The 16866-nt window shown below is 43.8% G+C and overlaps 1 protein-coding gene across 1 annotated transcript in view; it reads left to right on the forward strand.

The window, feature by feature from the left end:
- The window catches only part of PIK3CB (phosphatidylinositol-4,5-bisphosphate 3-kinase catalytic subunit beta), a 50368-nt gene extending 37472 nt beyond the window's left edge, over positions 1-12896 (forward strand). The window contains exons 16-23 of the mRNA XM_005425505.3: positions 536-714; positions 1412-1521; positions 1812-1890; positions 7370-7537; positions 7955-8078; positions 9153-9298; positions 10668-10800; positions 11273-12896. Of these exons, the coding sequence (XP_005425562.1) occupies positions 536-714; positions 1412-1521; positions 1812-1890; positions 7370-7537; positions 7955-8078; positions 9153-9298; positions 10668-10800; positions 11273-11410 (1077 nt within the window). The 3' untranslated portion in view covers positions 11411-12896. The remainder of the gene's footprint in view (positions 1-535; positions 715-1411; positions 1522-1811; positions 1891-7369; positions 7538-7954; positions 8079-9152; positions 9299-10667; positions 10801-11272) is intronic.
- The last annotated feature ends 3970 nt before the right edge of the window (positions 12897-16866 follow it).

Genomic DNA, 16866 nt, shown 5'->3' on the forward strand with positions numbered 1-16866 from the left:
GGATTTTAATGACACACACTTAAGACTTTGTTCTGTGAAAATTGTCTGCACGTGGTCGCATGGCCATTCCTTGCTGGATGCATCTTAATGTGAACAATGAAGTGTCTGCATCCACAGCTCATCTCCAGCAATGTCTGAGTTTGTTAGAGTGTGAAATAATCAGTATTTCTGTTACTTCTGTATGTCTAGAGGGCACCTATGTGCTTTGTTGAAATAGGGAACTAAAAATTGTACTTTGAAGAAGGAATTTGTCTTAATGTGTCATACATTAAAACGCCTCATTCATTTTTTTGGCAATGTTAAGTCATGCTTTTAAAAGTGACTCAAAGCTTAGGAGCTTTCCTCTCATTAGTGTCTCTCTTAATTATGAGAATGGTATTTCTGAAACATGGGCAACTTAATTTCCATCTATTATTTCTATTTTTAAAAAGTTGTAGAATTATTTAATGCTTGGTTTTGTTGTGAAATGGGATTTCACATTATCTTACATCTCAAATCAAAGCAGTAACTCTTAATGCTAAAATATCTCTTTCAGGTGGAAGCCCTCAATAAAATGAAGACTTTAAATAGTCTAATTAAGCTGAATGCCATGAAGCAAAGCAAAGCAAAAGGCAAAGATGCAATGCATACGTGTTTGAAACAGAATGCTTACAGAGAAGCACTTTCTGACCTCCAGTCTCCTCTGAATCCTTCTGTTATACTCTCAGAGCTGCAGTAAGTAGAGAATGAGCACAATTTCACCATAGCTTTGCATGGAAACAGTAGAGCAGAAACACATTTGTGTCTGAACTTCTCTGGCTGCATTGTTCAGCACATGCTGCCACAGGGAACTTGTCCTGTAGTGACAGAAGCTCTGCTGGGCATCTTCTGAGGTTAAGGCATCAGTTAAATTAGAAGACTTTTGTGATCCACTATGAAACTTAATACTGTCTTGGTCAATGCATTACCATGGCTACACATATTTAAATGTAAGCCTAAAAGTGAATGTGACTGCATTCTTGACTTCTGTTTTTAACAATGAGCAGCACAAAGGCCACTAAAACTTTCCACAGCACTTAAATATAAAGTCTAAAAATTCATGGGAAAGGATGTAAAGAAAACTGTTTTCTCTGAAAATGAGGGTGGTGGATTTAAGTAGAGATACATTCACCAGTCAGTATCAAATACATTCCACATGTACCAAATGTGTTCATAGCTTGGTGAGTGCTCATGACATAGCAGCAGAATGAAAGCAGACAGAGCATTTAAGTACTTCCAGACTGGAAGTCTACCTGTTCTCTTATGTTCTGAGCCACGTTTAGATCATTTCAGGTGAATTATTCCTATTTGACTAAGACTTCTGTCATGTTTTCTTCCAGTGTTGAGAAGTGTAGATATATTTGACTAAGACTTCTGTCATGTTTTCTTTCAGTGTTGAGAAGTGTAGATATATGGATTCTAAAATGAAGCCTCTCTGGATAGTGTACAACAACAAAATGTTTGGAGGAGATCTTGTAGGGATCATCTTTAAAAATGGTGATGGTAAGCAATGCTAGAAACTTTCAGTTTTTCCTTTTTCACTGGCATGTTTGCACTTGAGTTATTTGGTATTATTCTGTGTTGCCATCATGTAAGCATGGATTACTCTGACATCAGTAAATAAATTAAGCATCTTCTGAGTTTCAAAGCACAGACACTGCCAGTCAGGATGTAATTATGATTAATACCACTTGAACCCTTAGGCTGAGTATTTTTAGATCCCCTTTTCTGAAGGCCTTGGGGGCTGGAGGAGGTGTGAGGAGCTGAAGCAGTGGTGTCACCTCTCATTGCAGATCTCCGGCAGGACATGCTGACGCTGCAGATTCTGCGCCTGATGGACATTCTGTGGAAAGAGGCTGGCCTGGATCTCCGGTAAGGAGCTCCTGAGGGCTGCTTGCTTTGGATGGAAGGGTGCTTTGAGAAATAAAGCTTTCCTGCTTTTAGCACCTTCCCCACTGTCCTTTCTCTGCAGATCTGTTGGGGTGCCCAGAGCTCCCAGCTGTCATGGCCAAGGTGAGCAGGCTGTGGGAAGTGTTACCTCTGCTCCTTCCTGCTGGGAGCAGGGCTCTCATTGCTGCTCACACCTGCACTCACAGCCACTGGGAACATCTGCAGCTCTGAAGTCACTTTCTCTTCTTGGTAAAACACTGCTTGGATGCCAGAATGCATTTTTCCAGCCAGAAGTATCTTTGTATCTTCCAAAGTCTCTTGCAAAGTATCTTTCTTGCTTTTGTATCCTCGGTAGGGTCAACGTGATTTCTTTGAATGAATACTGGAGTATTCCTAAGAGCAACAGTATCAGTCATTGCTCAGTGTTATCACACAACCCTCTAGTACATGGGAAGCTTTTCCACCCAAATTTATGAACCAGTTTTAGGTAACATAATTCACAAATTCTAATTGCACTTTAGAAAGTAGTCCTAAGGAAAGTATCATATTATTAGAAACCATTTTTAGCCATAAATTAAATTTTGTATGCCTGTTTCAAGAGCTGTAATCCTCTCTGTTTAAGTTTTGTTTACAAGTCTTGAAGTACTTATATTTAAATATTGCCTGAAGTACTTAATTTAGATTCTTGGAGCTCTTTTAAAATTTTTATTGTTCAAGTATAGTAGTGGGAACTACATAAGGCACATAGCATCAGCACAGGTAAGTAAAATTATCAACTTGTTGCTTAGAATGCTGAAGGAAAGGTGGAAATGTGAATTACAAATTGTTTCTGGAAAGATATAGTTGTGATGAGATGGTTGAGTGTGTGTGAAGTTGAACACTGACTTGAAGAAACCTTAGGTCATTTATGTCATTATAAATTGACTTTGAGGAGGCTGATCCAGCATTTGGGGGCAAGGACAGCCTCTGGCAGCTGTGGAATCCCAGATGAGGCATTCCTCAGTAGCTGCCTTCCCAGAAGCTGTTTGTGGTTCCAGCCTGGGCCACACACCATGCCTAGCAAACAGGAATAGTGATGAGAGTCATCAAATATGCTTTTCCTGACTAAGCCTATTTTTTTTTTTTAACACAACAAAGGAAAACAAAAAAGTAGCTCTGATGTCCAAGATTTTTCTTAAAAGTCTGCAAAGAAAAAAAAGTAGAGAAGGGGAAGTTCCTAGTGAGAATTGAAGTTCTATATTTGGCCTCTTCAATTTGTTTGCTTAACTGGGAGCATCTTCCTTCCATTCATCCTGTCATAGTTACCATTATGAAATAAAATCCTGGGATTGAGGCAGGGTTACAGTTCAGTGTCTGTCAAAGAGATTAATCAGGCACTTGCCAAGAGAAGGCTCTGAAATGACCTTCCTTGAGAACAGAATTGGCCAAAACAGCGCTCAGAACACCCAGAGCATGAGGGCACAGCCAGCAGGGCAAGGCTTTGGCATCTCTGTGTTTACAGCCTGCATCTCTCTCAAGAAGAGACAGCTCCAGAATCCATGAGCCAGCAGTGGTGGAGTGAGTTCTTTGCCCTGTTTGTGAGTCAGGAGTCAGTGGTTACTTTTTGCTTGGGTGAGAAGCATGGTCTCAGCTGGAAAAGTAGTGTCAAAGAGCTGCTTTCCTGAAAAATACAGTGCCACACCAAAGAGTGCAGTCCTTGCTTGTTGCCCTGTACCATCCTTAGTTCCCCCGAAGTTGTTCCCATTTGTGGATGCACAATGGATTTTGCACTTTTCAACTTTTTTCCACTGTGGAGAGTCTGGTAACTCCATCCAAGTAAAAGCAGGGTATCAGCTGTGCCAGCAGTGTCAGAGCAGCTCTGGCTGCTGCTCCTCCCCATCAGTCATGTTTTGCCACAAGCAGATTGTCCAGCTTCCATGGATCAAATGGCAGCCAGTGCACCACTGAGCTGGGGACAAGCTCAGTTCCCTTCTAATTGCACTGCAGTGCACACTCAGTTCTCTAGCAGTCATTGAAAATGAAACCTAAGCTCAGTCTGTGTCTAAAGCAGGCACGATATTCCCAGTGGGATTTCTCAGCTCTAGAGAGAAACACCAAATACATATTGATTTTGAGAGCTGAAGGAGGAGAAATGTTTGTTTGTTTAACTGCCAACTAATTTATCTTGTAGGTGACAAACAGGGCAGGGAGTGTATCAGAGGGGACACTTGTGTGCAGGAGGATGGCACCATGTGCTCCTCTAAGTCCTTCATCCTGGGCTCTCCCTGTGTGGGCACAGTGAGGAAAGCATGGGGTGTAGGGTGGATCTGCTTCCCAGAACAGGACCAGCACCGAGACAAACACTGACACTTAGAGCACTCTGCCTTTGTCAGTCTACCTCAAACATCATCCAAAGTGGCAGAGAGAAATGAACAAAGCAAAAAGTACATTTTTTAGTTAATCCCCATGCCTTAATTTCTAAGACAAACTTGTATCTGAGCACAGAGCAGGAAGTAGATGGCCTATTACAAATACATGTCACAGCAGAGGAGCACAACATCTGTCTTCCCAAGGATGCTGTGGGGTTTGTGGTGCTGCACCTCTCAGGAAAATCCCTGTGTCAGAAAGTGCTGCTTTAGCTCTGTTATAGCATCAAAGTTGTGTTAGTGGAGAAACGAGTAGAGCAACAGCAACAGAAAATCATATATTTGAGGAGTTTGATCTATGTCAAGTCACCTTTACTGTGGGAAATTGTCATAAAAGTATTTAATACTTGGTTACTTTTTGACCAGATGCAGGACATTCTCCAAACCACTTTTTTGTTTCAGTGCCTGTATATAGTAGGCTCTCATTTTTGTCTCCCTTATGTGTGTGAGATCTGAGGTTACATGGCTGTGTATGAGTGAAGTCAGAGTTCACACACATACTGGAAAATGTATTTGTTACAACTCTTTAACATGTCATCATTTTTAAACTATTGGACCTGAAGTCACAGAGAATGTGTTGATAAATCACCAGTATTTTGTGTGTGTTTGGAAGGGCACTGGTTTGGTGAATTAAACACTTGAAATAAAGAACAGTTTTAAATGAGTGAAGAGAATTTTCTGTCCTACCCAGGATTTCAGTATTGATCTGTCCATGGCTTCTGCTGGCTTTAAAAAGCAGGGAGCATATCCTGCTGACAGATGCTGAAGTCAGAAAGATCAGGATGAGATGGAAAGGGCCCAGAGGATTTGTCCCTAACTTGACTTCTGTCAAACTGTCTCTCTGACAAGGATGTTTTTTCCTGCAGTTGTAAGCACACAGCCCTCCAGGGGCTGCAGCTTTCATCATTGCCTGCTTTTGAAGGGGAAGTTGTTGGCCGCGTGCCCGGCTCAGCCCGAGCGGGCTGGGTTGCGGTGCCGTGGGAGGAGGCCAGGGTGCACTTTAACCTGGCCAGCTTTGGCTGCCATTTGTGCTCTGCTGATAAGGATGGGCAGAGCTTCCCCGTGCCCAGGGGCAATCCCAGCCACCCTCCTGCTCCTGGAGAGCCCTGCTCTGGGGACAGGGCTGGGACTGGGCAGGGCTCAGAGCAGAAACGGGAAGAACGTTCCAAGCCTGCACTTCTGCTGTTGTTTTGAAGTTGAGTCCTCTTGAAATGCCCTGTTCAATCTGGTTTTCAGTGCACTTCGTTGCCAGTAGAGAAGAATCCTAATCTATATCATTACTGTTTCTGATGCCTTAGCATTTTAGCTTTCATATTTTTCAGATCCTGTACTGCATTAGTGCACAACTCTGAACTCCATGCAGAGTGTGAGTTACTGTCCTCACATTTTGGTCAGACAAAACAATCCCTCTGGGCCTGGGAACCAAGGACATCCCACAGCCTCAGGCCCCAAAAAGTACAAACAAAAGTGAATTGGGGGCAGCAAACTGGCGGTAAATGACTTCATTACCTGAAGCTGTAATTGGAGAATTAACCCCTGATATGTAAATGGACCAAACTTATAATTGTCTGAAAAACTGGTGCCCATTGTCCAGCTTGGGTGTAGCCTCTGGGAGGCTTCTGACTGCCCAAGGTGTGGCTGTTGAAGGCCTTTAATAAATACCCACTTTATTCTCTAAATCTTGTCCAGCCTCTGTTCTAGGTAGCCCCTCCAAGGCATCACTTCTTGCACCACTTCAGTTGTGTTATCCCTTTGGTGGAGAACTGCTCAGTTCCCTGATAGCTATAAGGCAAAAATGTTGTGTTTAATTTTGTAAGGAATTTTATTTCTTTTTCTTCCATGGCTTGGGATAATAGACTGTGTCAGTTAAGAGACGTGGTTATGCTTTGTAGCTATTAAATTTAATATCTTATAATAAACTTTACATATATACATATATAAAAATACATAGTTTTATATGTAAATACTAATGTCAGCTTCACCAGCAGTGAAGCTTTTTATATGTATATATATATATGTATGTATGTATGTATGTACCTTCAGACATCAATTTTTATGATCAATTTTCATTTGAAAATTGATCAAATTTTCACATCAATTTTCATGTCCTGCAGTTGTTTTATACAGCTCTGTAAGTCAGTGAGTGCTGGTCTATACCTTGTGTGCTGCAGTGTAGATTTTTGTTGGTGTTCATTCTCTTACCCATGGACCATGACCACAACTGAGATCATATTCTTGGCCTGAGCTGCCTGGCACAAGAGCAGACACCTCAATTTCTGATTTTTTTCTTTGAAAAGTTTGCTGTAAGTTTACCTTGCAAATGCTGAGCTCCTATCTCATGGGGAGTTGCCATTCTGTTTAGCTTTTTAAGCATCTGAAGGGAGGAAATGGATTGGGAAAAGATACACTTACGTATTTATACACACCTCTCCTTGATTTTCATCCTGAACTGTGTCTCTCTGTAATGCAGTGACATGGTAAGAGGTATTTCACTGGTCACAGTGTGTGAATGCACAGGTGTGTTCTGAGATAACCAAGCCAGTTAAGAGATGTATTCCTGTTTTCCATTGGGTTTCTATGCTTCAGTTTACAATGAGCTGGAAAACATTCTTTATGTTAAGATTCAGAAGGATTTCTAGCATTTTCCTTTGAAGTAGGAAGATGATGGAAAAGGATAAGATCCTCTTTTGCATTTCCAGCAATAATTTATGGGTAATGAACTGGAGCAGGTCAGGGTCTGTCCGGGCAGGAATTCCCAAATGCAAGCACAGAGCTCCCTCTGTGGCTCATCCTGGGAAGTTACAAGAAACTGGGTTCCAGTAAAAAGGAAAAATTGGGCTTTTTAAAGTATCTCTCTTCTTTACATCTATATACAAAATAGGAAAAATGCATGTTTTAAATGTATTGCTGGTCTTTAACCCTCACAAGCAATTCCTGTATATTGCCCCTTGAGAGTTTACTGTTCACATGAACATTCAGCCATCTCCAAACATTGAATACACTAAAGAAGCATTTTGCTGGTTTAGGTTCTGACATGATTCTGTGTTTCCTTGCAGGATATTGCCCTATGGCTGTTTGGCAACTGGAGATCACTCTGGCCTCATTGAGGCTGTTTCTAGCTCAGAAACCATTGCTGACATTCAGTTAAACAGCAGCAACGTTGCTGCAGCTGCTGCCTTCAACAAGGACGCGCTCTTGAACTGGCTGAAGGAATACAATTTAGGGTAATTTCTACACTTATTCTCTTAGCTATAGTATAAGCTACAAAATTCCTCTTTCAGTCTGGAGGAAGGTGTGGTTTCTTGCTAATTGTTTTTCTAGCATGTCAAATTCTGCCTGAGATTCATGGTACCCTTGGACCTGGCATTTGCAGCATTTTGGCTGTGTGCTATTGAATAGGTTATATTAAATTTGGCAGCACAAACTAACCCAAGGAAACTACATGGGTCTCAGTACTTGATGTTGCCTTCCATACTGCTTGTTCTCCACAGCTACCTTTACAGTATTTTTTTCTCAAGTAATTCTGGTTTTGCAGCATCCTAATGGACTTCTAGTTTAAACAAGTAAAAATCTTTTTTGAGGCCAAAGCATGACATGAATTCCATCAGTGTGCACTAATACAATTTTCTCTGTGGTTGCAGAGAGGACTTGGATCGAGCCATTGAAGAATTTACTCTGTCTTGTGCTGGCTACTGTGTAGCTACATATGTGCTGGGAATTGGTGACAGACACAGTGACAATATCATGGTCAGGAAAAATGGGCAGGTAAAAAAACCTCCTGTGGGCAGAATGCCTTTGGTGACCTTGGTGTGCAAGAGTTCTCTTGAGAGCTTGTAATTACTTTGGTGCCATGATGAAAGGAAAGGCACACGTGGTTAGAACTGATGTCTGTGGCTCACTGAGGGTTGGAGAGAGCTTCAAGGAAGGGAAATGTAATGCTGGGGGAAGGAGAGAGCACAGCCTGGTCCATCAGCAATTCTGTATGGAGAGAGGCTGTTCTGCAGAGCTTTTACAGAACATGCAAGAGGCCTTATAGTGGTTTAGATTCATTGAATAAAAATGGTCTTAGGGTCTATCTTGCAAAAGACCACCCTTAAAAATCCATGAGGTGCACTTTGGAGCAGTGTGGTTTCCCTGAAGTGAGTCTGTGCAGCTCAGCCCTGCAGAAATGCTCAGTGTGCTCAGCACAATGCTGTGCGCTCAGAACCTGGGGGAGCTCCTAGCCATCTGCTTTCTTAATTGTTACCCTGCAATGCAACTTGTCTGATTTAATTGAAATTATTCTTCTAGAAAATCAGCAAGGGTTATAAAATGGAGAGCTTTACAGACATTTGCAGTATTCTTTTTAAGTTTGTACTTCCTGGAAGAAAGCTGGAATGCCCTTAACCTCAATTCTGACATGGGGAGCTGCCACAGGGTCCTTCAGATTAACTCAGCTCTGCTCCCTTTGCCTCTGTCCTTGTGTGGGAAAGACCTTGGATGTGATGATGTTGATCCTTGTGGGCTCATCCTTGGGCTCATTTTTGTCTGATGCTGCCACCAAGCTGTCTCTCTGTGGCAGCCGCAGCTTAAACCTGAGAGAATCTTTTGCTGCAGTGGTCACTCAGAAGTGTATGGATGTTATTACTGACTTTAAATCTTGAAGTGGTTTAGAACCAAATTCTCCCAAAGGGGTTGAAACCACAGGTTTTTGGAGAGTCACATTAGGAGTTAACTGTTCTTGATACCTGCATCCTGTAGAGATATTAGAAAAGTGACACGTTTCACTGGAGAGATTATTTTTCACTTGTTTTTTTTTTTGTTTGTTTGTTTGTTTGTTTTGGTTTGGTTTTTTTTTAGCTCTTTCACATACACATTGGGCATATTCTTGGAAACTTCAAGTCCAAGTTTGGAATTAAAAGGGAACGGGTACCTTTCATACTCACCTATGATTTCATTCATGTTATCCAACAAGGAAAAACAGGGAACACTGAAAAGTTTGGTCGGTGAGTGTTATTTTGATCTATTTGTAATTGAGATAACTTCCAACATACCAGAACTTACCTGGGGTTGGTTTGCTCATTTGCACTTGTGTGGAAGTGTGCCAACATGCATTTATAGGGCTATCTGCTGCTTTCCCTGAGCTGGAATGTCCACGGATGACTTCAGAACCAGAAGCTGCAGCTCTGCAGTTGACCTCCCACAGCAGGAGGTGGCAGGTTCTGCTGGGCTCAGCTCTGCCTGCAGCAGCTCTGGGCTCCAGGCAGGACTGCCAGGCTGTTGTTCAAGCACTGCCTTAGGAAGAGGCTCCCTCCTGCCCTTCCTGCCCATCAGGGCATGTTCATTGTCCTGCCCCATGCTGGCCCTGCTTGGATGCTTGGCCATGAGGAGCCACATGCTCCTGATCCACCAGCCCTGGAAGCTGGCTCAGTTTTGACCACAGAAGGAATTAGAAATGGCAGAGATTAGAGGGATTGCAGTAGAGCTTTGGCTTTTCCACTGTAGCCCACCCTATAGGATCATCAGGGCATTTCACCTAACGAATTCTCAGGGAGGTGGGACCATGAGCTCTGGCCCTTTTGTTCTTTCTGAAGAGCAGCTGGTGGTGTTTTGTACTGAGGGCTCGCTGGGGACACATGGGATGTGTCTGTGTGTCCTGGTTCAGAGCAAATTTGGGAGAGACCCCCAAAGGGGCTCCTCTAGGAAAGCAGATTCAATTGGCCCCTCCCGCCAACCGGTCCGGGAGAAAATACCTCCTTGGAGAAAAGTGGAAAAAACCTGTTTATTAAACAATAGAACCTAACAATATTAAACAATAAAACCCCTTGCTGCTCCAAAAGAGATGACAAACTGAGAAAGTCCCTCCCTGGGCTGCAGCTCAGCTCACTCAGTCTCTGATCAGTCCCTCAGTGCTGGAAATGTCGCAGGCCAGGCCCGGCCCGGTGGCCACAGGTGGAGCTGCCGGTGCTCTGCTGGGTGTTCAGGCAAAGGAGAGCTCTGTCCTGCTGTCTGTTCACCCACAGACAACACAGTCCAGGAGCAAGAATGTGGAGGGGTGAGTGCAGTGTCTGAAAACAAACTGCTGCTGCTTCTCTCCCCCCTTCACTCTCTGCAACAAGTCCTAAAGGTGCAAAACTTATTATTCACCATAAACAGAACAGACAATTGGGGATAAAAGTATCATATAGTCAGCCCAGGACACTGTGGGAGTGCACAAACAGGTTCTGCAGGCATCTCTGTCTCTATGCTGTGTTCCACAGTGTGTATTTGTCAGACAGATCCCAGATTGCAGATAAGAGTTAGCAGATAAAGAGCTAGCAGTTGCAGCCATCTGCAGTGTGTGACTGGCCTGTTGTGCTCCCTGCCTGTGCCCAGGTTCCGGCAGTACTGTGAGGAAGCCTACCTGATCCTGCGCAAGCACGGCAACCTATTTATTACCCTCTTTGCACTGATGCTGACTGCAGGGCTGCCAGAGCTCACCTCTGTCAAGGACATCCAGTATCTCAAGGTACAGTAAGAGCTACAGCTCAGCAGGACTCAGCATTTTTCCAGCATATGATTTTTTTCCAAGATTAATGCATTTTCATTGTTTTTCATTTCTGTGAAGATTTCCACACTCTCCTTGAAGTTTTCTTTTTCAGCTCTATAGGACAAGGTCTGTAGTCAGGGCTGCTGCTCAGAGAATGAGTTCAGGATCTGTGCATCTTAAATGGAGTCATCTCAGGGGTATTTTACATCTTGGCTCATGCACAAGCACAGACCTGGAAAGGTGAAAATGATTTGCTTCATTCTCTTTCAGTTTTATCTGTAAACCCAGGAAGATTTATTATTTAAACCAATTGATGTATTGCTCATTGAGTAGTAAGCAGAAAAAGTGTCAAAGGAGAACAAAACGCACTGTGGCTTGTGTTGAAAGGTGAAGGAGCCTTTCACTGTGCATTTTAAAATTCCTGACAGTCCTTGTTTCCCTGTTGCCTTAGGACTCCCTGGCCTTAGGGAAGAGTGAGGAAGAAGCACTAAAACAGTTCAAGCAAAAGTTTGATGAAGCTCTGCGGGAAAGTTGGACTACTAAAGTGAACTGGATGGCTCACACTGTCAGAAAGGATTACAGGTCCTAGGAGATTGTAGCATTTGCACTAAGCTGAAGGTTACCTTGATAAGTGTTTGTAAAGGGTTTCTGTGGTATGGACCAACGAAACTTCAGGAAGCACCGGGACAATGCTCTCAGGCACAAGGTGGTTCTTGGGGAGCCCCCCCCCACACAGGGCCAGCAGTTGGACTCTGATCCTGATGGGTCCCTTCCAGCTCAGCACATTCTGTGATTCTATGAAATGATCCAAACCAAGAAAGGAAACGACAGTGAGAACAAATGGACTGAAATAATTCCCGAGTCTTTTGCACTCTGCTTCTGAATGCTTGATTCCAAGACTGTCTCTACAGTTAGTGAACATCCTGGATAATCAGTGCCTGCTGACTTTGCACGCTGAGAGCTACTAGGCATTTTTAAAAATTCTTGGGTACTTCATGGAGGTGTAAATATTTGTTTTTATACGTTAGGGTAATGTGCTCTAACATATCCTCAGGAGGTTTGAAGACCTCTGGCAGAACTGTTCTTCATTTAAAGTTAGGACTTGAAGAGTAAATTTTTTTTTATATCCTAATCTGGCTAAAAATGAGTGTATTGTGTATATTTTTCATATGACCTCTGCCCTACTGGCACAGATGCATTAATTCTACTGTAAATAGCAACCATGGTATCACTGTACTGCAGGGAGCTGCTTCGTGTCTGTGCTGCTGCTGAAGGAAGGGTGGGGCAGACCTGACAGATGTGATGCAGCATCCAGATGTTCAGGGTTGCACAGCTTTGTTCCTCTGACCTAACACACAAAAAAACCCTTCAGAAGGAGGAAGGTTAGGCCAATTCCAAACGTGCCTGAGAATCCCTCGTTGGTTACAGTCTCCCACTCAGCCTCTGGGGCTTTGCCTTCGGCTCCCAGAGAGGCACAGTTTGGTTTGGTTCCAGCAAGAAGCTCCTTCCAGCCTTACACTGAAATTCCTGTCTCAGATCAGTCCTTCCCTGTGAAATGTACTGACCTATGTAAGGGATGTTCTCATTAAATAAACAACACAAAGTGATTTTTAAAGCATACATACCAAAAACCCCAACTGGTTGGAGAAGCAAGAGTTGATGGGGAGAGATCATTCCACAGAACACCAATGCAGTCGCTGATCTTCTCTCTCTATTTATTAAAAGCTTGCAGGAATGTTGCTTTACTGAGATATATATGTTGAAGATGGTTGCTGAAGAAACTGGATTTGTTTTAATTTATTTAGTGAGGTACCAGGCTTTTAGGTGCTTAAATGGAGAGCAAATTTGTTATGTGCAATAGGGGACTGCTGGTTAAAAGATGTAACAAACTGTTCCTGAGCATCAGCAAGAGAGGTTTAACTACTGCCTGTTCTCCAAGGAGCACTGGTAGCTCTTGATTCTTGTGGACATTTGAAAGAGATTAAACATATATATTTACTTTTTGACTAAACAGTTGTTCTGCATAGAAATGTTGGATGATGTATGAATTTAATTAAAGTAGGTTTTACTTTGTTGAGAGTGTTTTGCTTTTGTTGTTTTGGGGTTTCCATGTTTATTTTAAAGGTTAAGAACTTACCTGGAGTCAGTTCTGTGTAGGGATGGATTCTCTTCTCCTCACACTATGGGTTATCTCTCTGAAAAGACTTCTAGAATATTCTAAAAGTAACAAGTGTTACGTGGGTTGGTTTTTTAGTATACAGCATAGTAGCATTTCAAGTGTGCCATGTCCTTTTTAAAATTGTTATTTCTACAGCAGATAGCAAGAAAGTTAAAAAGAAACTACATTGCAGGTGACAGCTCTGAAAAAAGTAATGGCATCTTCAGGTAATTCACAGCATGTGACTGTGCATAAGGAGCCATTCCTGGACATATTTTGTTTTTCTGTGGGACAGAGCCCTTGGACATCTCTGGCCTTGCTGAGGGAGACATCAGCTTTTCCAGGACTGTGAGGTGAAGTTGGCAAGTGCCCCTTGTTGGCTGCCTGGGGCTGGTGTGCATGGGCTCTGGCAGGAGGGAGCACAGTGGCATCTCCATTTCCTTTATTTCCCTGGCTCTGAGGGCAGCTGGGTTCCTGTCCCACCCCAGGTGTCCCGTGGGACTCGGGCAGGCGGCTCCAGACTCTGCCTCAGGCTCCCCTCTGCTCTGCTCCCTTCTGTGCCTCAGGCTCCCCTCTGCTCCTCTCTGTGCCTCAGGCTCCTCTCTGTGCTTCAGGCTCCCCTCTGCTCTGTTCCCCTCTGTGCCTCAGGCTCCCCTCTGTGCTTCAGGCTCCCCTCTCTGCTCCCCTCTGTGCCTCAGGCTCCCCTCTGCTCCCCTCTGTGCTTCAGGCTCCCCTCTGCTCCCCTCTGTGCCTCAGGCTCCCCTCTGCTCCCCTCTGTGCTTCAGGCTCCCCTCTGCTCCCCTCTGTGCCTCAGGCTCCCCTCTGTGCCTCAGGCTCCCCTCTGTGTCTCAGGCTCCCCTCTCTGCTCCCCTCTGCACCTCTGCAGGTGAGAGCTGTGAGCTGCAGGTGCAGGGACACCTTCCCTGCCACCAGCACCACCGGGGCACTGCACTGAGTCCAGAGAGGATTTTGGATGTGACTTTAATGCAGGCTATAAAAGTACATGAGATGGCGAGAAAATCCTATTGCCTGTGTTCCTTGAGGAGTGTTTAGAGGTGATTAGGAAATACTGCTTCTGCTCAGTGTTTGTGTTGGTTAATAGCCTTTCAATGGCTGTGTTGTGTTTGCTTGTCTTTACCTTCTCTATGTTTACTCTTGGCAATTAATTAACAAGAATGGGAAAAGAAAGTTAGAGCCGAGTTAAATGGTCTATTTTTGTGTTTGGCAACGAAGACAATGAAGCGTTTTCCTCTTGTGAATTGATCTCCAAATAGCTGAGAAGAGATCCCATCTCACAGCAGTGCTTCCCAGGCTGACCTCTCAGGGCTGAACCTGGCAGGAAGCAGCATTTACCAGGTCACCAAGGCTGATTTTGTGACACCTTCATGTTAAGTTTTGAGCAGAGTCCTGGTGTTCTGAACTGTATTAGTAAAAACATCACTACTTTCCCTGGTTTTCATCATACTTGCTATAGCCTGTGGCATACAGACCTTCATTCAGAAAACAAATAAATAAATGAATTACTTTGTGAAAAGTCAAAGGAGACTCTAACTTTGACACTGTCATCCAAGAGAAGACTGGATTTTGGCACATCAGTCCATTGATTGTTTCTGTACTTTCCTCACAACATCCAGCTCTAATACTAAATTGGTAAGTTAATTTGGGCTGATTTGGAACATATTATTTTAGATCAGTTTCTGAATTCACAAGACATCAAACTGATAGATTATAATAAGAGAATTTAAAGAGTTTGTGTTGAATCTTCAGTTCACATGGTCTCATGTTAATTACCTTTCTTTGTATATGTCCACTGGAAAAATAACTTTTCCTTCTCAAGGCCTTCATTGTATCTGGCAGAGGGGAAAGCTACCTGGGCTGCTTTAAAAACCACAGCTGAAACTTGGTATGTGCAGTGTGTAAATGATCATTATTTGTTCTGGTTTATTACTGATTGCATGGATACTTGAGGGGCTTGCTTTCTACCTTGAATCTTTCATTTTGTGACAGACTGACAACTGCTGCTTTCACACTCCTGCTTGTCCTGTCTTGGATTTCCAGGGAAGGAGCTCCCGTGGATTTGCTCCTCAGCTGTGGAGCTGCTTCCTTTCCCTCTTGTGCTTGTATTGGTTGTTTTGGCAGTGGGGTGTTGGTTGTCAGTCACTCACATTCCAGCAAATGCCTTGGACAGAGCCCATTCCTGTATTTCATATAAAAGAGTCCAATATTCCTCTTTAATCTCCCAGAGCTATTGAAATCAGATAATTAAATAGTAGAGGCTCTTAATAATTGGTATGTCAGGCTATATTGTAGCTTTATTCTGTAGGATGGTCTCAAGCCTACATCTTTTAAATGTGCAATCAGTATTTCTATTATTATTCTTTCACAATATAGTGTATTAGTGTAATTATGTGTCGGAGCCAGCTTTAAAATCTAAGCCTGAAATCCTCTGCTAAGATGTAATAATTTTTAAAATGACTTGTCTGGCATGACAGTCCAAGAGCTGAGGGAGCAGAGCTGCTGTGGTGCACAAGTGTCAGTAGGTGCTGCCATGTGAGGGCTCCGTGCCCTGCTGCTGTTGGGCCTCGCTGTTTGCTTTGGGGATTTTGGAGACAAAAGGGGCTGGCTGTGGTGAGGCTGATGAAATTAAAGCCAAGCTAAACTCAAGGTGTGGTTCTATTGCCTGACCTCAATGGACACACATTAAGCTGGATGTGGAAGGAGCAAACACAGCACCAGGCAGATCTCTGCAGCAGGTTTTGGTAGCCAGTGCAGGCAAGGAGCAGTAATTCACCAGCTCTGAGAAATCAAGGACAAAACTGTTGGTGCTGCCTCAGTGCATAACAGAAATGTTGTAGTTACTCTCCCCAAGCATGGCTGCGTGCCTGATGGGGAGAGGGAGGTGCTCCTGCCAGGAGCATTGTTCACCCCGGTGTTGGCAGCTGTCCTTCAGCCAGCACAGCCCAGCCCAACAGCAGCCATGGGGACAGGACAGAGCTGGGCTCAGTGAGCTCTTTGCACACTGCTGCTGCTGCTGCTCAGGTGCCTTTCCAGCCTCATGAGCCACATGAGGAGCTGCTTGTGTCCTTCAGCAAGCCACACAGGAAATCCTGCCAGGCAGATGCTGAGAGAACTTCCCTTGTTCTGTCCCCTCTGGAACACTTGGATAAAGGCTCAGTTGTGACCTATTTGAACTGATTTCACTGTATGGCACTGAATGATTTAAAATAATGCTGTTGTGATGAGCTAATCCTTCATCCTTTCAGTCTGTCACCTTGCTCTTCCTCAGGTGATTGTTTGGAGAAGTCTCCTCTGGATTGCTTGATTATGAGGGATGGGGTTGAATTTATATTTCTTAAAGTAATGGTATGGCTTACAGAGTAATGGCATGGCTTACTCTTGGGAGAGCTGTAAGGGGTCTCAGTTTAAGAATAGCAGTCCCAAAGAAATGTGAAAGGTTAATTCTGGTTTGCCAGGCCCTGGTTGGCTTTTGAAAGTGGCAATCAAGCACCATGGAAATGTGGTTTTGGAAGGATTAAGGCCCTTGTAGCACAAGGGTGTTTGTAAGATCTCATTTCTGGCTTTAGAAGTCTGCATTTGGGCAGGAAATCTGGGCACTTGCTGGCAATGGGCAGAACCAGTGAAGTCTGGGCAGAAAGGAGGGAACCTGGCAGCAGTTCATTCCAGTTTGTGAGTTCTGCCTAAGGCTTTGTCCTACATGGAATTCCTAATGGGCTTTGCCCTGGGAGCTTTCAGCAGCTCAGTCTGGTTTTCTGAAATGATCTCTGTACTCTTGTATGAGGAGCATTGAGTGTCAGACATTCCACAAGGGAGCTGAGCACTGTTGTTCAAGGTACTCTGGAGCACAGAATGTTGTATATGTGGCTCTG

Source organism: Geospiza fortis, unplaced genomic scaffold (genome assembly GCF_000277835.1).
Source record: "Geospiza fortis unplaced genomic scaffold, GeoFor_1.0 scaffold101, whole genome shotgun sequence".
Lineage (NCBI taxonomy): Eukaryota > Metazoa > Chordata > Aves > Passeriformes > Thraupidae > Geospiza > Geospiza fortis.